Genomic DNA, 25,115 nt, shown 5'->3' on the forward strand with positions numbered 1-25,115 from the left:
TTTGAAATTATTTTTGTATAGAAAAATTTAAAAATGTATCACGTTTGGATATTATGGTACATTCAATTTGTTTTGAAGTGAGTAAGTGTTGGAATGAGTTCAGTGCCAGGCGGTTGGAGCTTGGGTTCTTCCTCCATAATTCATACTTGGTGTGTTCACTCTGCCTCTTGGGATCTGAGAGGTCTCATCTGTAGAATGAGAATAAGAATACCTTACTATGCCTTCAGTCCTTCCTGGGATAAAGTATGATAACAACAAAGAAAATCTCTCTCTCTAAATACAGATGACTGGATTCTATGAAGTCCTTGGTATATTATGGATCTATCTCTCTAAATACAGATGACTGGATTCTATGAAGTCCTTGGTGTATTATGGATATATTGTATGTATTATAGATATTTGTATATATTATGACCTGTTACCCCTGGATGCTTGCCTCCAGTCTGCAAAGTCCTAAATTCTACATTCCAGATTACATAAGCAGTTATGCTGTGATTCAGTTTTCAGTAGAATTTTTACAATCTCAGTGTAGTATCTAGCATGTTTCATTTTTTTTTTTTGAAGATAGTGTCTCAGGCTTAAAAAAAAAAAATCTCAGTAAACATCTATTTAGAAAGGATAGAACAGATGGGATTCCTGAGAGTTTTTTGTTAGGCTTAACTTACTTCTCTAATAAAATCGTAGGAGGAAGACACATATAAAATGAAAGGTAGACAAGAAGAAGTTATCAAAGAAATTGAGAAAGACATTCCCTCTCTAAATTAAGTTGAAGAGACTTTTACTCCTACTCCCAACAATGAGAATGAGCTGGATGAACTATAAAATCATAAATTTAAAATATCACCCAAAAAAGCTATGAATATGCTAGAAAAACCTTAACAAACTAAGTCCTAGAAAGAGACTTTTAGGGGAAAAAATAAATAAACTCTTGACTGATTTATTTCTGGCACAACAGTAGGAAGAGGAGTAAAACTGTCATAGAAAAATATAAAGAGAAGCCAGACAAACTTTTAATGAACTATTTGTAGCCTTATGTGAGCTGGTGTGACAGATTAAAATATTAAGAAGCCCCAGTCACAGGGTAAGTCTTGCACCCACCACCAGTTCTTCTCTATGAACCCTTCACTAAATGAGCACACCAAGGGCTTAGGAGCATGGCAAAGAGCTGAGAGTGATTAATCAAGGTGTGTAGGATTTGCACCAAGTACATGACAGTAGCCAAAGAAAGACTGGAGGTAAGGCAGGAGAACTGAGAGACCTCTCCCTGATGTATAGTGGCCCTTTATCAAGTGCAAGGCAATTACAAGATAAGGCTGGAATAAAGAAAAGAAATGAGAAGAAACCCTCCTCCTTATTCCTACAAGGTATACAGGACTTTCAAGGGCAAGGCAGCATACTATTGAATGCTAGTGCCTGGGCAACAGAGTGAAGAAATATGTCATGGCATGGGAAGCTGGGGGAGGTTTTCAGAGCCAAGAGAAACCTAAGCAACCCAGAAATCTGGTGACTGCACAATAAACAATGATAAATCTCCCATGATTAGATTACCGGCAGCAGGATTATAAGACACAGAGAAATCTTTGGAGTCTCATCAGGGCCCAAATCCCAGACCTTGCATAAGGGAAATTCCTGATCCAGACCTCAGAATAGTGAACTAAATCTAAAACTTCCACAAAGCCCAGAACCAGCTCACCTAGAGATTAGACTGACTCAGAGTCCTAACTTAGAGGAAGGGAGTTTGCCATTTTCTTAGGATAAGTATTATCTATTTTAAATATAATTTACTGTTCTTTTACGTGCAATGTCTGTCCTACAATAAAAATCATGAGTCCTCTGGGGCACCTGGGTGGTTCAGCCAACTCTTGATTTCAGCTCAGGTCATGATCTTACGATCCTCGAACTGTCCCTGCATTGGGCTCCCTACTTATTGGGGGTAGTCAGTATTCTCTCTCTCTCCCTCTGCCCTTCCCCCTATTCTCTCTCTCTTTAAAAGTAAATAAATAAATCATAAAAAATTTATGAATCCTCTGAAGAAAAAGAAACTCAGTCAGCAGAAGCTTATGACCTGGATATTGGAATTAGTGGAGAAAGACTATAAAATAATTATGATAAAAGAAATAATAAATAGAAATGGTATAACTGAAAAATACAATATCAGAAACAAAGAACTTATTTGATAAGCTTAACAGGAGATCTGGGTGGAAAATATGATTAGTAAACTTGAAAACCAGTTGGTATAAACTGCCCAAACTTAAGCACAAAGAGGAAAATGAATTTGAGAAACTTAAAAGAGTGACCTGTGGAACTTGACAAGTGGTCTAAAATATGTGCATTTGAAATTATATAGCTGTAAAGTAAGACAGTATGTTAATATTTGAGTGTAGTTTGAGATAAGGATGCTTCTTTAATTTCTAGAATAACAAATTTAAACATAACAAAAAAAACAGTACGAGACATGTAAGAAAGTATACTACAGAATACTCAACCAAAAAAATAGGTTGGAAAAGAGGAACAGAAAAATAAAGAACATTTTAGACAAATAGAAAACAAATACTGAAAGAGTTAAACTCAATTATATCCATAATTACATTAAATATGAATAAACTAAAATACTCAATTTAAAAGACAGAGATTTTCATATTGAATAAAAACTCAGAAGACCCAACTATATAGTGTTTATAAGAAATGCACATGAAATAGACTTAGACAAAATTGACAGTAAAAGTGTGGGAAAAAAATGTATGTGCCAACACCAAGCATAAGAAAGTTGGTGTGGCTATATTAATGTCAGACATAGGAAACATTATGAGATAAAGCAAGACATTTCATATTGATAATATGGCCAATTCATCAAGAAGACATAAAAATTCAAAAGGTGTATGTACCTTATAAAGGAAGCAAAAAATTGAGGGGAGGAACAGACAAATCTACAATATAGTTGGAAATTTTAACATCCCTCTCTCAGTAATAAGTAGAATAAGAATTAGTTAATATATGAACAACACTATGGTCCAGCTTGACCTAAGTGATATTTATAGTTACCACACTCAACAAGTTATTCTTTTCAAGTTCATAAGGAATACTCACCAAAAGAAATCCGAAATTATTTCAAATGGAATGATAATGGAAATAATATGTCAGAATTTATAGGACACAATGAGACATTAAAAATAAAAGTATAACTTTAAATGCTTAGAGTGGAAAGTTTAAATAAATGAGTTAAATTTTCATCTTAAGCTTTAAGGAGAATAAATATGAAATAATCAAGATAAAAGTAAAAAAAAAATAACAAAATTAAAAATAGAGAAAAATCAACAAAGCCAGAGATTGGTTCTTTGAAAAAAGTTAATAAAATTGTCATAACCTTAGAAAGAATGGTCAGAAAGAGAAAATAATACAAATTACAATATCAAGAATAAAAGGAGAATTTTAGTGTGGAATCATAGATCCTACAGATATTAAATGGATAATAAGGTGATACAATGAACAACTTTATTATAATATATTCAGTAGCTTTAGGTGAAATCCATTAATTCCTTGAAAAAAGCCCAATTTAGGAAATCTAACAGAAAATTGGGAAAAAGCATATGTATATTTAAGAAATTGTTATAATTAAAATCTTCTTACAAAGAAAACTTGACGCCCAGATGGTTTCACTGATATGTTATATTAGACATTTAAGGAAGAAATAATACAATCTTTCAACAATTCTCTTGGAAAAACAAGACAGGGGAAATGCTTTCCAATTCATTTTATGATGGGAGGGTAACCTCAGTATCAAAATTTGACAAATATGTTACAAGCAAGGAAAACTACAGACTAATATCTCTCATAAACATAGTACTTGCCATTTGTTGACTTTTTTTGAAAAAAAATCAAGTTGTAAACTTTTATTACAAATTAAAAATGAGGTTCTTAAAAATCTCAACTTGACCAAATATGAAACAATTTAAAAACCTTTAAAGGTGTATTGAGAAAAAAACAGGCTTTAAAAAAAAAAAAAAAAAAAAAACATGTTTGTTGTTACCACAAAGAGATGTCTTTAGGTAAAAATAATAAAAACCCCATGCTGCATAGATAATGTACATAGTTCTGTTTATCTGGTCAATGGACAAAAAGCAAGCCCTTAAGGTCTTCAGCTCCAATCTGTTGTTCATTTCTTGTTGCTGGAATTTCATCTTCATTTCATCTTCATCATGTTGGATGACTAAACTGGATGATGATAGAGATGGTAAGTAGGCATTTACCAGCCCCGGCCTGCTTATAAATTCTAGGGAGCAGATAAATTCTCAGCTGGTGGATCAGCTGCTTTTTTCTCTTTGCCATCTTGTGGTTTAGGGTTTTCTGTCAGTAACTTAAGTTGCAATGGTACCAACGTTGAGGTGGCTGCTGACCTTGGGTCTCTTCTTGATTTTCCTTATTTTCCTCATTGCCATCCTCTCTAGGCTGTCTTTGACAAGGAGGACCCTTGCGGGATCATGGTCTATAACAATAAGTTAATTATTAATTTAGGATTAAAAATCTAGGAGTAATATGTGTGCACACACTCATACCATATATACATACCAAGTAAATTCTTTTTCCCAGGAATGTCCAGTTGAATTAACATTTAAAAACCAATTAATGACAACAGTTGATCCCAAAACCTGGATAGATCCATATGCAAAAGAATGAAGTCGAACCCTTATTTCACACCATTTGTAAACATTAACTCAGAATGGATCAGAGACCAAAATATAAGAGCTAAAACTGCATTTCTTACAAGAAATCAGGAGTAAATCTTAATGACTTTGGATTAAGCAATGTTTTTTTTCCCCCACACTGTGGCCCCAAAAGTAACAGAAAAAAAAAATTAGATAAATAGAATGTCATCAAAATTAGTAACTTTTGTGCTTCAAAGGACACCATCAAGAAGTGAAGAGATAACCCACAGAATAGGGAAAAAATGTATTTAGCAAGGGATTTGTATTCAAAATATATGAACAACTCTTTCAATTCAACAGTAAAAAGACAAAAAAAAAAGGGCAAGGGATTTAAATAGACATTTTTGCAAAGAAGGATATATAAATAGCCAATTAGTACATGAAAAGATGCACAACATCAGTAGTCACTAGGGCAATGCAAATCAAAACTACAAGTAGGTGCCACTTCACATCCACCAAGATGGCTATAACCAAAAAGAAGAACAATAGCAAGTGTTGGTAGTATACCTAACCTTCATTTATTTCTGGTGGGAATGTAACATGGTATAGCCACTTTGGAAAACAGTTGGACACTTCCTTAAAAAGTTCAATCTATCAGAGTATCACTACTACTATGAAACTCTTCTGAATATTCAGACCAATATAATGAACATAAAATAGAAACAAGAGGTATAGGGGTGCCTGGGTGGCTCAGTTGATTGAGTACCAAACTTTTGATTTCGGCTTGGGTCATGATCTCAGAGTGCTGGGATCAAGCCGTGTGATGGGCTCCGCACTCAGTGGAGAGTCTGCTTGAGGATTCTCTCTCTCTCTCTCTCTCTCTCTCTCTTTCTCTCCCTTTACCCCTCCTTCTGCTCCTCCCCCAACTTGCACTCTCTCTCTAAAATAAGTAATCCTTCAGCAAAAGAAAGAAACAAGAGGTATAACTTCTGAAAAGAAAGGAACAGAAAAAAAAAAAAAACACCAATATCTTTGTGATATGATGTAAACCTAGAAAATCCAAGGAGCTCAACTCTTAAATTCTCAGAATTACGAATTTAAGAAGAGCAGGTAGGAAATGGAGATACAAAATTCAGTATCTTCTGCTTGTAGAAGCAATAATAAAAAAAAAAAAGTTAAACCTAGAGTTACTGTATAACCCAGCAATTCTACTCCTAGATATATAACCAAAAGAATTGCAACTATAACCACACAAAAAATTAGCAGCATTATTCATACTAGCTACAAAGTGGAAATAAATACCCATCAACTGATGAATGGATAAATAAAATGTGACAGAATGTAGGTTAGTGGTTGCCAGGGCTGGTGGGGGAGGAGAGTGTGAGAGTGAGTGCTAATGGGTACAGTTTCTTTTTGAGGTGATAAAAGTGTCCTGGAATTGGAGCTGTACAACTTTGCAAATGCAAGAAAAGTACTAAATTGAATACTTACTTAAATGGTGAGTTTTATAGTAAATGAACAAATCTGTTAAAATATCTCAACAAATCTGTTAAAAATATCAAACAATGTAATTTACTGTATTAACCAAAATAAATGAGAAAAACCATATGATCATCTAGATAGATATCATATGATCATTTTAACTTCCGTTCATGATAAAAGTCCTTGCAATACCAGAAATCTGATAAGAACCTGAATTTGATAAAAGGCATCTACCAAAAACCTACAGTTAAAAGTATACTAATTGGTAAAATGCTGGACTCTTTCTAACATTCAGAACAGGCAGAGAGAAGGTCCGCTCATTACTTCTATCCAGTATTTTACTGGAATTCCTAACCAGTACAATAAAGCAAGTAAAAGAAATAAAAGACAAATTTGGAAAAGAATTAAAAACTGTAATTATTCTCAGATGACATGGAATGATTCTACAAATGATGTGCAAGACCTGTCCTTTGAAAACTACAAAGCCTTGCTAAGAGAAATAAAAGAAAACCTAAGTAAATGGAGAAATATACATGTTCACAGATTGAGACTCAGTAACGTTAAGATATCCATTCTTTCCAGATTCATCCATAGGTTCAAAATAACCCCAATAAAAATACCTGTAGTTTTTAAAATAAGAAATTGACAAGCTGATTTCAAAATTTCTATGGAAATGCAAAGGACATAGAATTGTAAAAATCAACTTTAAAAAATACCAAAGTTAGAAATCTTAACTGATTTTGAGACTCCCCAAAAACTACTATAATAAAGGCAGTCTTTGGTGAAACCCAATAATATCAGAAGCTTTGGGATCAATAGGAATACCACTCTCTCTTCTGCAATTGCACAACATTCTAAAGAAATAAGTCACCAGATTTGCTGATGTTGCTGATGTAGCAGGGTTCATAAGACACTGCAGGATTTATAAAAACATTGCCTCAGAAATTCAGATGGAAACTTGTGTCTTAAGAAGAAATTGAATGAAAAAAAAAAAGAAGAAGAAGAAGAAATTGAATGTATCCAACGTGGCAGTCTGGAATAATCACTAGTAATGTGGCTGCTGTTATTGTTACGAGATAAAAGAATTGTCTTCACAGTAAAGGACTTGCAAAATGACAAAAAATATAGTGTACATTCAACCACCTTAATAAAATAATCTGTAAAAAATGAAAGACAGAAAATGTAGATGGATACCAGTACCTTCTAATTTATTTTGGTCAGCTTCTTCAACAAGCTTACCTAATTGTTTATGTACTTTATATTTATTAAAGTATACATTTTAAAATATTAAGTCTAGGAGTTTACTCCTGATTATCAAGTATTGCCAGTGTTGAACTGTTAAAGCACACAATGTCTAATAACCTATCATAAGTTTTCCATAATTTCACTTTTTCTCACCGTGTTTAGAAATGGGAAGAGTTTTATCAGACAGAATTGCTGCTTTAGGGAAATAATCTTTCTGAAATTGGATGAGGATCAGTGAAATAATTACCCTATTATTTGTAATCCTTTAACATTTTTTTCATTCACACGTATAATTTGCTATGTAAATGTTTATTCTCTAAATGATAATAGTATAACCAAAGTAAAACAAGGGACTTTGGGTTATTGAGACTGGAGAGAGAATGAGAAAGACTATTTATAACCTATATTCAGGGAAAATGTCAGAAAGTACAAAATGAAAAAAAAAATTCAGAGATCAGGTGCTATGTCCTCAGAATAAATGTTTGATGAAGTTTATTGTTTTGAGAGGTATTAAAAGTCATGTTCTTTGGTTTATTTTATCATTATGGGATTATGTATGCAAATCCTGGTGACTATTAACTTTTTCTAACAATATCTGACAGCCTCATAATATCAACCTAGATATTTACCTAATTAAAGCAATTTATAAAACTTTATGAAGGTCTTCAGTGCCAAGAGTTTGTACCATTGTGAAAGTAAATCCTCACAAGCTAAATAAATTCTTTTCTATACCTTTAAACAGATAAACTAAAAACATTACATTGAATGAATACAGCCAGACACAAAAGACTACTTTGTGAATTATTCAATTTATATAAAGTATGCCAGATGAAAGACATCCGAAAATTGTTCCTTCAAGAAAAGAAGTACAAGGGAATTTGGGATGTAATAGAAATATAGCTTGTGTGAAAATTTTCTGGATAGGTTTGGTTTCAGTTTCATAGGTATAAAAATGGTCAAAAGTCATCAAACGATTTACTTAACATCTCTACATTTTATCAAATCTGAATCAAACCTCTATTTTTTTTTTAAAGCCCAAGGAAAGATATTAGCAGGCCTGTCTTTAAGAGGCAGTTGGTATAATGATTAAGAGAATGGACTTTGTAGTTAGCCAGACTTTGGAGCCCCTGCTTTTTTATAACCTGGGGCAAGTTACAACTCTGATCCTTGGTTTCCTGATATTTGAAGTGAGAATACTAGTAATGCTCTCATAGCATCCTGAAAATTAGTTGGATAATATAACTGAAGTGTATTTAATAGAGCTACATAAATGATGGTTGATGGTGGTGGTGGTAGTGGTAGGAGGAGGTGGTGCTAGCAAAAGTTGTAGATACTATTTCAGAGCCTTCACATTGCATAGCTCCAAAGGCTTCTTTACATAATGATACTCCCAAAGGTGCCATTTACATTGTCTATGACAAGAGCAGTACCTCCTAGATTTTCATCCTGCATCTCTGGTGGAGATGGTAGTGGTTATTCCATTTAACAAAATGTAACTCCAACTCATAAATATAAACCAACTGACAAGTGAATTCAGTAATCCCAGAAAAACAAAAAAAACTGTTTAAAGTGACAAGAACACGCACACATATCCTTCAATCCTGAGGTTCAGGCTAACCTGACAGTAATGCCCTTTCCAAAAGCAGTTTGACTAGAGATCTGCCAGCTTGATAGCATCACAACTTCAGTTTTTTTTTTTAATTTACTCTAAGACTGGCTTGTAGCTTTTCTCTTAAGCTCATCTACCTGAATAATTCTTCTTTTAAAAGAGGGGAAAATGTTGCTACTAGCTACTGTTGAATTTCTCTTGTGTGAACCTTGAACATACAGGCTAAGACTGATTCTACTGAGCCCTAGACAGTGGAACCCTTAGGAGAATATTGCTCATGAATTCCTTAAAAGAGCTCCATGATAGTACCCAGTGGCATCCAGTCACTGGATTTATTGGGCCATATGTTAGATTTATGAAGATCACCTAGATACAAGTTGGCCTTAGTCTAAACCAAATTTTAACTGCCCCCATCTTGAAGGAGCCTGATAACTGAAGGAACCTGATCCCTGGCAGGAAGCCAACTGCCTCAGGGTGGTAAATTAAGTCCCACCAACAAGCTGTGTACTGAGAAAACATCTCAGACAGCTAAGTTTGCCAGATGCACTTATGGAACACAAGAAAAAGTGGATAATCAGTGATTTTATTTGTACCTTTCATGCTTGCCCAGAATTTCAAATATAGAAAATTGCATTTCTTTTCCATGCTGTTAAGACTGCCAGGAGGATCCTGTTAGGTCTATTTAGAAAGTCCTTTGGAAAACAGGAGAAGACTGTCTAAAACTAAATGTGTGAAAAACAAACTTTGAGACTGAAGTCTCCTCAGCCTCAAGTTTATTTTTAAAAGTAATCAGTGATTTTATTTTTGCCTAATAAGTCTTATGCCATCAATTTCTTCCAAAGGATTCATTGACATTGCTCCAAAGCAATAAAAAGAATAAACAGGAGAGAATTCACCATGTTGGCAAGAGCATAAATCTCCTCAGAGGTATTAACCATATTTATCTAAGTAAATCTCATTTTAATCATGGTGTAGGGTTAGATCTTTGCAAAGATAAATGTGTCTATTATGTGGACTTGTAAACACTGGATGTTGAGGTGAAATGAATAAGCTTTTGTTGTTCTTGTTGTTGTTGTTATAGCAATATGAAAACACTGCTTTGTCTACCTTTACATAGTTACATAGTCATCAGTCTACATAGTTCACATCAAGTGTGAGTTGAACATTAGTGTTATCTTTTTACCTTTCAGTACCTAACATTTTAGATAAATATGTACCTTCCCAAGGCAGACTGTTTGCCCACAGGACATGAAACCATGGCATGTAACTGAGACAACTGTCTTAAGAATGATTGCCCTCATTACCCACAGTGAGTAATGATTGCAGAATGCTGTTTTCTTTCTTTTGGTTATAAAGCAGAGGACAAATGATGAAAGGAATTTTTTCTTGTTTTTTGAAAATTTATAATGGTGATATAGTTGATGTATAATATTAAATTAGTTTTAGGTGTACCATATAGTAATTCAGCAATTTTGTATATTATGAAATGTGTATGATCAGTATATTACAGTATTATTGACTATGCTCTCTATGCTGTACTTTTCATCCCCATGACATTTTGTAACTGGCAGTCTGTACCTCTATATTCTCTTCACCCATTTTTGCACCCCCCCCACACCTTCCTTTATGGCAATCACCAGTTTATTCTCTATGAGTCTGTTTCTCTCTTTTTTGTCATTGTTACTTATTCATTTGTTTTGTTTTTTAGATTGCACATGTGAGTGAAATCATAGGATATTTGTCTGGCTTATTTCACTTAGCATGATACCCATAATACCCTGTAGATCCATTCAAGTTGTTGTGGATAGCAAAACTTCATTCTTTTTATGTGGCTAAGTAATATTCCTGTGTGTGTGTGTGTGTGTGTGTGTGTGTGTATCTTTATCCATTCATCTATCGATGAACACTTAGGTTGCTTCCATTTCTTGGCTATTATAAATCATACCATGATAAACAAAGGGTGTTTTTGTTTCCTTTACATAAATACATACAAGTGGAATTACTGAATAGTATGGTACTTCTATTTTCAATTTTTTGAGGAACCTCTATCCTGTTTTTACATAGTTGGCTATACCAATTTACATTCTCAGCAGTAGTACATGAGGGTTCTCTTCTCCACATCCTAATCAAGACTTTTTATTTCTTGTCTTTTTGATATTAGCCATTGTGAGAGGTGATATCTCGTTGTGGTTTTGATTTGAATTTCCCTAATGATTAGTGATGTTGAACATCTTTTCATGTGTCTGCTGGCCATTTGTATGTAGTCGTTTTTTTGTTTTTTGTTTTTTGTTTTTTGTTTTTTTTGTATATGTTTTAATTGGAGTTCGATTTGCCAACCTATAGCACCCAGTGCTCATCCCATCAAGTGCCCCCCTCAGTGCTGGTCACCCAGTCACCCCAACCCCCCGCCCACCTCACTTTCCACTACCCCTTGTTCATTTCCCAGAGTTAGGAGTCTCTCAGGTTATGTCACCCTCACTGATATTTCCCACTCATTTTCTCTCCTTTCCCCTTTATGCCCTTTCACTATTTTTTATATTCCCCAAATGAATGAGACCATATAATGTTTGTCCTTCTCTGATTGACTTACTTCACTCAGCATAATATCCTCCAGTTCTATCCATGTTGAAGCAAATGGTAGATATTCATCATTTCTAATGGCTGAGTAATATTCCATTGTATACATGCCTCCTGGTGATAAATCCCACTTGGTCATGGTGAATCATCTTCTTAATGTACTGTTGGATCCTATTGGCTAGTATCTTGTTGAGGATTTTTGCATCTGTGTTCATCAGGGATATTGGTCTATAATTCTCCATTTCGGTGGGGTCTCTGTCTGCTTTTGGAATTAAGGTGTTGGTGATCTCATAAAATGAGTTTGGAAGTATTCCATCCCTTTCTATCTTTCAGAACAGCTTTAGTAGAATAGGTATTTTTTCTTCTTTAAAAGTTTGATAGAATTCCCCTGGGAAGCCATCTGGCCCTGGACTTTTGTGTCTTGGGAGGTTTTTGATGACTGCTTCAATTTCCTCCCTGGTTATTGGCCCGTTCAGGTTTTCTATTACTTCCTGTTCCAGTTTTGGTAGTTTGTGGTTTTCCAGAAATGCATTCATTTCTTCTAGGCTGCCTAATATATTGGCGTATAGCTGCTCATAATACGTTTTTAAAATCGTTTGCATTTCCGTGGTATTGGTGGTGATCTCTCCTTTTTCATTCGTGATTTTATTAATTTGAGTCTTTTCCCTTTTGTTTTTAACAAGGCTAGCTAATGGTTTATCTATCTTATTAATTCTTTCAAAGAACCAACTCCTGGTTTTGTTGATCTGTTCTACAGTTCTTCTGGTCTCTATTTCATTGAGTTCTGCTCGAATATTTATTACCTTTCTTCTTCTGCTTCATGTAGGTTTTACTTGCTGTTCTTTCTCCAGTTCCTTCAGGTGCAAGGTTAGCTTGTGTATTTGAGTTTTTTACAATTTTTTGAGGGATGTTTCTATTGCGATGTATTTTCCTCTTAGGACTGGTTTTGCTGTATCCCAAAGATTTTGAACAGTTGTATCTTCATTTTCAATAGTTTCCATGAATCTTTTTAATTCTTCTCTAATTTCCCGGTTGACCCTTTCATCTTTTAGCAGGATGGTCTTTAACCTCCACATGTTTGAGTTTCTTCCAAATTTCTTCTTGTGATTACATTCAAGTTTCAAAACATTATGGTCGGAAAATATGCAGGGGACAATCCCAGTCTTTTGGTATCAGTTAAGACCTGATTCATGACCCAGTATGTGGTCTATTCTGGAGAAAGTTCCATGTACACTTGAGAAGAATGTGTATTCAGTCGCGTTTGGATGTAAAGTTCTGTAAATATCTGTGAAATCCATCTGGTCCAGTGCATCATTTAAAGCTTTTGTTTCTTTGGAGATGTTGTGCTTAGATTATCTGTCATTTGCAGAAAGTGCCATGTTAAAGTCTCCCAGTATTAGTGTATTATTGTGTAATTAAATTTTTATGTCTTCTCTAGAAGAATGTCTATTCAGTTCTGCTCATTTTTTGATTGGATTATTTCTTTTTAATTTTTTCTTTTTAATGTTGAGTTGTAGATATATATATATATTATTTATTTATATATTTAAATAAATAAATAAGTGTACATATATATATATAAACACACACACATACACATATATAAAGATTTATTTATTTGAGAGAGTGAGAGGGAGAAATAATGTGAAGTAGACTCCATGCTGAGCAACGAGCCCAACGTGGGGCTCGATCCCAGCAACTACGAATCATGACAGCTGAAACCAAGAGTCAGACACTTAACTGACTGAGCCTTCCAGTTGCCCAGAAGTTCTTTATATATTTTGTATATTAACTGAGTATTGTATATACCATTTGCAAATATTCTCTCCCATTCAATGGGTTGCCTTTTTGTCTTGTTGATGGTATACTTCATTGTGCAAAAAGCTTTTTAGTTTGATGTAAGGTCTCAATTGTTTATGTTTGTTTTTGTTTTGCTTGCTTGAGGAGACACTTCAGAAGAATATTGCTAAGCTTAATGTCCAAGAGATTACTGCCTATGTTTTCTTTTAGGAATATTGTGGTTTCAGGCCTTAAATTTAGGTCTTTAATCCACACTGAGTTTGTTTTTAGTATGGTATGAGAAAGTGGTCCATTTTTCTTCCTTTGCATTAAGCTGTTTATAGTTTTTCCAGTGCTATTTATTGAAGAAATGATCTTTTCTCCATTGTATTCCTGTCTCCATTGTTGTAGATTAATTGACCTTATATGTTTGCATTTATTTCTGGGTTCTCAAGTCTGTTCCATTGATCTATGTGTCTGTTTTTGTGCCAATACTATATTGTTTTGATTATTTTTGTAGTAAGTGTTGAAGTCTAGGATTACTATACCTCCATCTTTGTTCTTTTTAAAGATTGGTGTGGCTATTTAGCGTCTTTTGTGGTTCCATACAATTTCAGGAATTTTTTTTTTTTTTTTTTTTTTTTTTTTTTTTTTTTGCTCTAGGTCTGTGAAAAACACTGTTGGTACTTTGATAAGGAGTGCATTGAATATGTAGATTGCTTTGGGTAGTATGCACATTTTAACCGTATTGTTTCAGTCCATGAGATAAGTGTGGTATATCTTTTCATTTACTTGTGTCACCTTTTATTTCTTTCATCAGTGTCTTAGTTTTCAGAATATAGGTCTTTCAATTTTTTTGTTAACTTTTGTTGTTTTGGTATAGTTAATACACAATGTTACAATAGTTCCAGGTGTACAATATAGTTATTTAGTTTCTATATATATTATGCTATGTTTCCCACAAGTATAGCTATCATCTGTCACTATGTAACATTATTACAATACTGTTCACTATTTTACCATAGCTATTTTAACCAGAAGGGATGTTTTAAAATATGTTATCACTCTTGACTACTACAAAAGTCTTTCACTTCTTGGTTAAATTTATTCCTAGTATTTTATTCTCTTTCATGCAATTGTAAATGGGGTTGTTTTCTTTATTTCCCTTTCTATTATATTGTTATTAGTGTATAGAAACTCAACAGATGTCTGTATATTGATTTTGTATCCTGAAACTTTACTCAATTCATTTATCGGATCTAGTAGTGTTTTAGTAGTGTCTTTAGGATTTTCTATATATATTGTATCATGTCATCTGCAAATAGTCACAGTTTTACTTCTTCTTTACTAATTTGGATGACTTTCATTTCTGTCATCTTGTCTGATTGCTATAACTAGGAGTTCCTGAACTATGTTGAATAAAAGTGGTGGGAGTCACATCCTTGTCTTGTTCATATCTTAGAGAAAAAGCTTTCAGCTTTTACTATTGCATATGATGTTAGCTATAGATTTGTCAGATATAACCTTTATTATGTCAAGTACGTTCCTTCTGTACCCACTTTGTTGAGAGTTTTTATAATGAATGGATGTTAAATTTTGTCAAATGCTTTGTCTGCATCTATTGAGATGGTCATATGATTTTATCCTTCATTTTGTTGATGTGATATATCACATTGATTTGTTTATACTGAATCATCCTTGCATTCCTAGAATAAATCCCATTTGATTTTGATGAATATTTTTGAATTTGGTTTACTAATATTTTGTTGAAGATTTTTATATCTATGTTCATCAGGGATATTGGCCTTTAATTTTCTTTTTTTTGTGGTGTCTTTACCTGGTTTTGATATAGGAGTAATACTGTACTGGCCTCAGAAAGAATTTGGAAGCATTCCTTCCTCTTCTGTTTTTTTATTTTTTTTTGTTTGTTTTTTTGGAATAATTTGAAAAGAAAAGGTATTAACTCTTGTTTAAATGTCTGGTAGAATTCACTTGTGAAGCCATCTTGTCTTGGACTTTCATTTATTGGGGATTTATGGTTACTGATTTAGATTTGTTACTAGTAATTCATCTCTTCAGATATTCTCTTTCTTCCTGATTCAGTCCCAGAAGATTGTAAGTTTCAAGAAATTTATCCATTTCTTCTAGGTCATCCAATTTTTTGGCATATAGTTTTATATGGTAATATCATAATTTTTTATGTTTCTGTGGTGTCAGCTATAAGTTCTCTTTCTTTTATGATTTTACTTATTTGAGAATTCTTTCTCTTTTTGGTGAGTCTGGCTAAAGGTTTATTAATTTTATTTATCGTTTCAAAGAACCAGTTCTTGTTCTCATTGATATATTCTTTTTTCTTTTTTGTCTTTGTTTTATTTATTTCTGCTCTGATTTTTATTATTTCCCTCTTTTTAACTTTGGGCCTTGTTTGTTCTTCTTTTTCTATAGAATGTTCCTTTAAGTGTTAGAATTCAATTGTTTATTTGAGATTTTTCTTGTGTCTTGAGGCATCATTCTTATTCCATGTTAACTTCCCAACTCAAAACAAAGTATTGGTTTCTATGATTATAAATATTCAGTATCACCAATTTATTTTATAAGAAATTTCATCACATTATTTTATTAAATTGGTGAGTGACAGGAGCTGGATCTACCAAGCATATAGTATATGAGAGGTGCTAATGACCACCCCAGACAGCATATGTAGGCTTTCCATAGTTACATATTTAGTGAATGATTTCTTGTCAAGGTTCAGGGTAGAACTTTGAGCCCAGAGAGTGTTGTTTGGACACATTTGTCCCCACTGTCTCTCCTTCCCAGTAACCTCCAGATTTGAGATCAAAAGTTGGATTCATCAGCAGATCAGCTTTTTTAAATAATTGAAAATTTTTACATAAAAAATTTAAGTTTGCACAAAATCCAAATTTTCCATAACATTTTTACACAGGAGTTAAACATTTTAAATTTTCCATAAAAATATGAAGTTTTTTTCTTCTGATTTATCTTCTAAGAGCAGATTTGGCAACACTGGTAGTCATCCTACTGGTGGGGCCTGCCACTCCACTTTGACAGTCCTACATTGGCTGGCCTCACAGGCATTTGAGATTGATCGATATTGTTGATTTTGATCCCTAAGCAAAGTCTGTTAGAATACATTTTCATTTCAGTACCATGCATTAAAAAAAATATGGATTCTGCCTTTTTAAAAACCTTCATCTCGGAGGGTCCAATCTAATCCTAGGGATTAAAATCTTTTATGCTGGTTGCAATGTATGACTTTTATGTCCGGTAAATAAAGCATGCTATAAATTGGTGAAAGCTTAACAGTTTAGTAATAACTAACGGAGACATTTGGATATGGTTGAGCTATTCTCTCTATTTACATTCCTTTCAAATACTGCTGGATGCAATAAGTGATAGGTACTGATTATTGACTTTTATGCTCTTGAGCTGTCATCACTATACTATACATGTTTGGACTATACTGTCTGCTGTATTGTTGAAGGTATAAAATTTTGGATGAAGATTAGTTGACAATTTGCTATTAAGAGATGCTCAAAGTACTTGGAATCAGCTTTTCTTCACTTGAAATAGAAAATTAATATTGTTTTAAATGCCTTTCCTGTAACAGATGAAAAACTGAATGACCCCCTCATTTCTTCCATTGATAGTTCTTATGAATATTATGGTAAAATTTTGAATAGTTAGAATTGTCAACTATACTGCTCCATTAAAATTATTTATGTTATGTATTTTAAGGATAACAATGGAATATCTTGGCAAAACAAGCTTTTTTCTTTTCTTTCTTTTTTTTTTTTTTTTTAAAAAAAACAAGCTCTTAATAGGCAGTTAGTAATAAGCCCCAGTGATCTCTCTGCACATTTCCAATGCCATATAGTTAGCTAGGAAGACTTGGTCTTTAATGTGATAACCTCTTAGATACAACAAATTCCTGAATATAGCATTTTTTTCAATGTTTTTGTTCAGTAAACATATTTGGCACACAAAAAAGAAATAAGTACAATTTAGAACATCTTCACCATCAAAGGTGACAAAAATACATTTTTTCTTAACCTCAGTTAACCAGTAGTAGAGCTACTAAAGGATCTATTATAGTGGCTAACAGTGACTGGCTAGGAAGGAAGCCCTAATTCTTTGGCTTTGAGATTGTAGCTATTTAAAAAATTCAGTTTAACTAGGAATAGAGTTTTGATAAAACACAGAAACTCATTTTTTCAAATGAAGTATTTATCAAACAAACGGTATGGAGTGCCTTTTATATTCAGATACTTCTCTGAGGACGTAAGAGTCAAGACAGAAGCCAAGAATCCCTGTGCTTGTAGACTTACATGCCAGTGGGGGAAATAATAAACAAGATAAGTAAGGCATATACTATGTTTGTGATAAGTGCTAAAAAGAAACATGAAACTGGGAAGGGTTTTAGGAAGTAGGAAGGTTCCAGTGTTAGTTAGGTCTCACTGAAGAGGTGACGTTTGAGTTTCAAGACAACTGTTCCAAGACATATGTCTTGTAAGATTTATGGGAGCAAGGCAAGAACATTCCAGGCATAAAGAACAGCAAGTGCAAAGGCCCTTAAGTAGGAGTATTCCTAGTATGTTGGGGGATCAGTGAGAAGGCCAGTGTTAGTGGGTTAGAATGCAGTGGGGGACCAGATCGCATAAGTTCATATTGGTCATTGTCAGGATTTGGGCTTTTTCTCTGAGATGAGAGCCATTGGAAACCCACTAGCATCATGTTGCTCACTAGCCCAGGTGTGACGTGATCTGATTTATATTTTAAGAGATGACTCCAGCTATGAAGGGAAGACAGAGTGGAAGGTTGTTGCCACTCACAATGATGATAATGACTTGGACTGTAGTGTTAGTTCTAGTGCAAATGGTGAGAATCAGTTGACTTTTTTGTGAGTTTTAAGGTAGAACAAATGGGATTTGCTGATGGATTGGATAAAGATATGAGGGAAATAGGGATCCCTGGGTGGCGCAGCGGTTTGGCGCCTGCCTTTGGCCCAGGGCGCGATCCTGGAGACCCAGGATTGAATCCCACATCAGGCTCCCTGTGCATGGAGCCTGCTTCTCCCTCTGCCTGTGTCTCTGCCTCTCTCTCTCTCTCTCTCTCTCTCTCTCTGTGACTATCATAAATAAATAAATAAATAAAAATTTAAAAAAAAGATATGAGGGAAATAGAGAAGGCAATAATGACTTCTAAGAGTTTGGCCTGAACAGTTGGAAGGGTGGAGTTTCCCTTTACTAGGCTTGAAGGGAATGAGGGGGAATGTTAATATAGAGATGCCTATAAGGCATTGAGTGGAAATGCCCAGTAGATAGTCGGATGAATGTGTCAGGAGAGAGGACTAAGCTGGAGATATATACTTGGGAATCTCAGCATATAAATGCTTTTTAAAACTAGAAGGCTGAATGAGATCACCAAGTTAGTGAACACAGACAGGAGAAAAGAGGCCTGAGGATCTCTCATGTTTATAAGTTTGGGAAATGAGGAGCCAGCAAAGAAGACTGTGAAATGGCCATAGAAGTTGGTGGAGAACAGCATGACTGTGCTGTTTTAGAAACCAAGGAAAGAACATACTTCAAGGAGAAGAGGGGGACCAACTTTATCAGACGCAGTAGTCTAGTACCATGAAATAGGGTCTGAGGACACATCATTGGATTTAGCATTGGAATGTATTGGTTACCTTGATAGGAGCTATTTCACTGGAGTGGCCAAAGCAAAAACCTGATTGTAGAGCATTTCTAGAAAGGAAGGGGGAAAAAATGAGGTAACAAGTATAGACAAGCCTTTTGAAGAACTTTGCTGTAAATAGATGTAAAGAAATGGAATGAGAACTGGAGGAAGAGGTAGGTCTGGAGAGTTTATTCTTTCCTCTTTCTCCAGTGCAACCAGATGTGTCACTTTCTGTCCAAAACATTTCACAGATATATTTCTATAAAATGGGCAGAGAAAAAGTTGTCCAACTATTGAGCCTGGAGGTTCCCCAACATTTAGTGGTTGGTGAGGTGAGGAAGAACCAGCAAAAGGAGCTGAGATTTCAGCATTAAAGCAAAATAAAAGCACACTCTTTATAGTAGTTTGAGTGTGGCTGGTATTAAAGGAAGGCATTCATTAACATTTGGGATAAGATACCTTCAAGAGCCACAGAGAATTCTTTATTGAAATGTAGGGGAGGAAAATTTTTTTTCTCTGTTCTTCTAGGTTCCTTTGGCTGGTCTACTCATTAAATTGACATAAACCAGGTTAACAGGAGAAAAGCAAATTTAATTACATACATATAGGAGCTCCATAAAAAACATGGAGACACAGGACAAGTGAGTCAGTTGAAGCTTGTATAGAATCCTGAGATAAGGAATGGTATAGGGACCTGAGGCTTCCTAGGGGAGGAGAGTAATTCAGAGTAAGAAGAGAAGATGTTTGGTAATTAGATGTTTGCCCTGCCCTACAGATAGGCCCTTCAGATACAAAATTATCTCCCATAATGGTTCTCTTTCTGGCCAGGCCTCCTATCTTAGTTCTTTTGGGTGATTAAAGGTTTCAAAATTTTCTTGATTCTGCTGGGTCTCAGTTGCCCTCAGCTCAAAATAATCCACATGCCAAAGTGGCATATTTGGAGGTCATGTACTTTGCTCCCCTTTAGAAGGATGTCTGAACCATTAAGTGCTCACATGCCTATCTAGCTCTAATAAGAATGGGCTGGGTTGAGCAATAAGTTTGTACCATTTCCTTGACATTTAACCATGCTTCTTTTTTTCAGAGAGGATCTCCCAGGATGCAGCAGGAGTTCAGCTTGAGAAATGCTGCTGTCTGGGTCTCAATGCTTTAGCAGTTAGTTTTTTTGGCGTTAAATGGGTCAGATCAATAAGAAGTCAGGAAGCGGATGGTTTTGACAAGGAGAGCTTTCTTTAAAGCATTTGTTGGTGGTTTTTATTTTTACCCCTCCCAAATTCCTCACTGACAGATCGACTGAAATTCTCGGGAAATAGTCCATTACGCAAATAGTGGTTTCACTCTTTGTGATAGTTTAAACATTAACCTTTCATTTCTTTTCAAATACAAGATGCTCTTTTCAAGTGATGCTAAAACCTATGTTATCTGGCAGCTTACCAACCAGAAGATTGTAACTGACATTTTGGATTTTCAGTCAGTATAAATTATCAGGATGTTGAGACTTCTCTACTAGGTTCTCTAAGAAGAGGCCACTGGGTTGTCTTCACCAAGGAATTGGTGGTGGCCGAGAGCTTCTTCCTACAGAAATGAAGGTAAACCTCTTACACCTGGGCCTGCAGGACTCAGCTAGACCTTCTCTTCTTAGCTCAGCACCTCATGCCACCATTAGCCCCTCAGAGAAGAAATATCTGAGATACCAAGTTATTTATCTAAGGCCACACAGCTACAAAAAGGTGGAACTAAGATTCAGGCTGAACAATCTGAACTCTGGAGCCCAAGGTTCTAACCACTTAGTCGTCTAGAGAGGTGTAAGCTGGAGATGTAGATTTGGGAGTTTCAGCATATGAATGCTTTTTTAAAACTCTAAGACCAGTTGAGATTACCAAGGGAGTGAACATAGAAGAAAAGGGGCCTGACTCCTGGGGAGCTCCCATGTGTATAAGTTGATGACAAGAGGAGGAACCTGCAAAGGAGACTGAAAAGTTGTGTCCATAGAAGTTGAGGAGAACCAGGTAAGTATGGTGTCTTGGAAGCTAAGGGAAAAATGTGTTCCAAGGAAAACAGAGTGATCAACTCAACTGGGTGCTGTTCCTGGGTCCTCTGTGGCCATTACCGTTATTTTTCATTCCTTTTCAGCAAAGCTAGGGAGTAGAGTGGGGACATAGTTACCCATTCCAAAATGAGTCTAGAACAGTAATACAAAGATATAGATTAATTTATAGATTGTGTTGCTGCATTATACACTCACGAAATCACCATACTACACAATAATGAAGGTGAAGGAAAATAATGGAAAGAAAAAAGAATTCAGACATAGCCCTGAGTGAATCCTTCTGGAATGCAGTGAGCTACCCCACATTAACTACTGTTAACATTTTGGTGTATTTCCTTCTGGTTTTGCAACTGTGAGTTGTTTTTGTTTTTGTTTTTGTTTTTGTTTTTGTTTTTTACACACAATTGTGATTATGTGGAATACATGGAATGGCATATATTGATTTATTTTTTTTATTTATTCTTTTAAAATATTTATTTATTTATTCATGAGAGACACACACACACACACACACAGAGAGGGAGAGAGAGAGAGAGAGAGGCAGAGACATAGGCAGAGGGAGAAGCAGGCTCTTCACAGGAGCCCGATGCGGGACTCGATCCCGGATTCTGGGCTCATGACCTGAGCCGAAGGCAGCTGCCCAACCACTGAGCCTGTCCCTGATTTATTCTTTTATTTTTTTATTTTTATTTTTTTATTATTTTTATTATTTTTGATTTTTTTGATTTGTTCTTTTAAAATCAATTTTTAATATAAAAATAGTACATATTCCTCTTAAAATATCTGAAAAAGAAGAGTAAAGAAAAATTTAAGTCAGAGTAGAGGGTACAAAAGGTCTTTACAACCTGAGTATATATGCATTAGCATTATGGTATCAGATATGTAGTTACATTTAGTCTGCATGACTTATCCACTGACTTTTCTTCCTGCCTGCCCACCTACTCATCAAGAGATAGCCTAGGGACAGGCTTTGCTCCTGCAGAGATGGGAGTGGGGTGAAAATCCAGCCTTCTGGGCCCCAACCTCAGATACTCTGATGTAGTGGGTCCCAGTAGGTGGTCATAAAACCACCCTCTAAGAATACCTCTCAATATTAGGGTCTAAGGACAAGGTGATACAAAGTCCCAAGACCAATTGGGATTTTAACTAGTTCTTAGAGAAGCTAGTAAAAAATCTGTGACTTAAATTTTAGGACAATTTAGACATGGATTTTTTTGAAAAAATATTTATTCAAACATTTAGAGAGCCTTTCTAATACAAAAGTAGAGGAGAACCCCACATATAATTGAATTAAAATTTTCATTTTTTACTGACAAAGAGGCTGAAACCCAGAGAGCCAGTGACCTCAGTCCTGAGACTATCTACTTTGTCAGCAGCAGAGTTAAGGCTCAGACCCAGTTTTCTGAATCCCAGAATCATCCTGAAACTTGTTGGCAAAATTTGTGTCAATAGCTTTTTTGAGCAAGCCCTATTGTCCCCCTGGGAGACTATGCAGTCATAAACCTCCTTCGGTGAGAGGTGTGTCTCTTAACAGAGCTAGATTTAGAATCCTTCACGGTAAGCTTTGTGGCAGTAAAGAGAACCCTAAATTTGGAGTCCACAGACTTTCATTCAAGTATCAGTTTTCCACTTCTTCTGTGACTATAAGCAAACCACATAACCATTCTGAGCCTTGCTTTTTTTTTCACCTGAAATACAGGTATAGTATATATCTTTTTACCTGGCATAGTATTTTGAGGATCAAAAGCACTATATAAATTAAAGTATTACACAAATACAGGGACTTTGTATTTTTTTAAGATGTTATAAGGAACTAGATTTACAAAGAACTAGTTTCGGCATCTTACAAAGACATAATTGCCTTCAGAGCAAAATCCATGTGTGTTTTATTCTTCTCTTCCCTCATAATAAGTGCAGAATAAATATTTGCTTAATAGTGGAGAGCTTTTATCACCTTTAGTGAAATGAAATACTCATGATAATTCTCCATGTGAGTGATGGTATAATAGGTACTATGGGACCTGCCATATTTATGTGGATGCCTTCACAGGGCTTTTAAGTTAAAAATAGGAGGGCAGTCTTGTCTGATGTTGCCTGTGAAGTGTGGTGTCTTCTGCATGGTAAAAGAAGTAACAAAAGTTGCCTTGAGACTGGAACAACATGCTGTTCTCATCAGACGGCATTTTAAGGCTCCTTGGACGTGATATTTATATGTGAGAACAATAGAATTTTTCCCTTTATGTAGCCTTGTTTCAGTACTAACAATGAAATTCACTATAATACCATCTTTGTGATTTGTCCATATTCATCATTGGATCTTTCAGGGCATCCTTGTTTGAAATGTGGAGAACAAGGTAGGGTGACATACGGTAAAATGACTAACATATGGTATTAATTCCTCATCCTGTTGATATTTCTTGATTTGTTAGGTTGAACTTCGGAATTCCATCTTGAAATTGCTTTGGCCTATTTATTACTTTTAGTTTAAGACAATGATGGAATAGAAGTAACACACTTGTTTTTGAACTCATTAACAATGTATATGCAAGCTAAATGAAGTCAGCATCAGAGAATGTTAAAACTTGAGGGGCTGGCTACTCTAGAGATAATCTAATCTGAAGTCTTCATTTTATAACTCAGACTTCACTGACTTGCCCACTATCACAGAGGTTTAGGAAGTGAGCACCCAGATTTTAAGACCTGTAGGTAAATGGGGTTTTGTTCTGTAAAATATACACATTATTCTGGACTGTATTAAGCAGGTTCATGTAACACTGTCAACTACTTGAGGACATCTGCTTTCAGGATGAAGTCTAAAGACCAAACTATTTTTAGAGTAGTAAACTACATTCCAAGGTTTAATGCCACACACAAAGAAGGCTTAGAATATACTTATTCACAAGTTATATCACCTTGAAAGACAGCTCTTGAAACCAGTGGGCAGGGAACTTCTGGGAAAAGGATGGGGGTGGTGGTGTGTCCTGACTCACTCATTAAGGGGGGAGAAATGCCCATAATAGAAACAAAGCAATAAAAACTAACCAGACACACTTCCTCTGCCCTTCTCCCTGGAATCGGTCATTTAAGGTCTATCATATTTGTGCCAGTAAAAGAAAGCACAGAGCGACTATTATCACATGAGGTAAGAATTTACTATGTAAAGACATAAGATATGCTCAGCCAACAGAGCCACCTCACAGTACCAAATTTACATGCCCTAAGTAACATAGTAATAAATATAGAAGACAGACCTAGCCTGTAGCTAAATGGATCTTTATCCTTTAAAATATACAGATTATTCCATAGTATATTAAGAAAGTTCATGTGAGGAGTGCCTGGGTGGCTCAGTTGGTTAAACATCTGCGCAGGTCATGATCTCTGGTGCCTGGGAGCTAGCCCCACATCAGGCTTCCCTCTCAGCAGGGAGTCTGTTTCTCCCTCTCCCTCTGCCTCTCCTCCCTGCTCATTCTCTCTCTCTCCCTTCCCTGTCTCAAATAAATGAATAAAATCTTTAAAAAGGAAAAAAGAAAGTTCATGTGACACCATTAATGGGTGGAAAAATATAAGTTACCAAGGACTCAACGGTTTGAAAAGTAAGGCAGAACTAACAGGAGAAGGGAAGATGTTAGGGAAAAAGAGTATCTGTCCCTTCAAATGCTCATGATAACATAAGATTTAGCTGGAGGCACTGATGTCTCACTAGCCAGGCTAGAGTCCTGCTTTCCAGAAGGAAAAATGCTCATGCAAACCGTAGTGTTTTCCATATTCTTTGTCTTGCTGACTTCATCAAAATTTTATTAATGTGGCCTAACATAAGAGACACACAAAGCACACAGTCCCCACTTGACCACTATCTAGTAGCTGATGTTTGCAATGATCTCTCTCTAAAAGAGGATACTATGTGTGCTGACATGCAATTGTGGTGTAAATGAATGAACAGAATCTGTTGGATCATACTGTGTCAGTCTTGGGAAATGTGCAGACTTTTGTTTTCAGACTTTTTTTTAAGGTCCACAACTTCAATATCATTTTG

At 35.2% G+C, this 25,115-nt stretch overlaps 1 protein-coding gene and 1 long non-coding RNA gene across 7 annotated transcripts in view; one reads left to right on the plus strand and one right to left on the minus strand.

Annotated features, from left to right (window-relative positions):
- Nucleotides 1-25,115, plus strand: part of TASP1 (taspase 1) — a 313,757-nt gene that overhangs the window by 221,297 nt on the left and 67,345 nt on the right. The window contains exons 14-15 of one of the 6 annotated variants that reach the window (XR_005377556.1): nucleotides 284-382; nucleotides 9,822-9,906. The exons of 4 other annotated variants lie outside the window; for them this stretch is intronic. Coding sequence is in view for 1 of the 2 variants with exons in the window: in XM_038571595.1 (XP_038427523.1) it covers nucleotides 284-343 (60 nt within the window). In the remaining variant the exon portion in view is untranslated. The remainder of the gene's footprint in view (nucleotides 1-283; nucleotides 383-9,821; nucleotides 9,907-25,115) is intronic. One more of the 6 variants, XM_038571595.1, reaches the window with a different exon arrangement.
- Nucleotides 3,274-25,115, minus strand: part of LOC111092202 — a 51,753-nt gene continuing 29,911 nt past the window's right edge. The window contains exon 3 of the long non-coding RNA XR_005377558.1: nucleotides 3,274-4,483. This is a non-coding gene — a long non-coding RNA (uncharacterized LOC111092202). The remainder of the gene's footprint in view (nucleotides 4,484-25,115) is intronic.

Source organism: Canis lupus, chromosome 24, assembly GCF_011100685.1.
Source record: "Canis lupus familiaris isolate Mischka breed German Shepherd chromosome 24, alternate assembly UU_Cfam_GSD_1.0, whole genome shotgun sequence".
Lineage (NCBI taxonomy): Eukaryota > Metazoa > Chordata > Mammalia > Carnivora > Canidae > Canis > Canis lupus.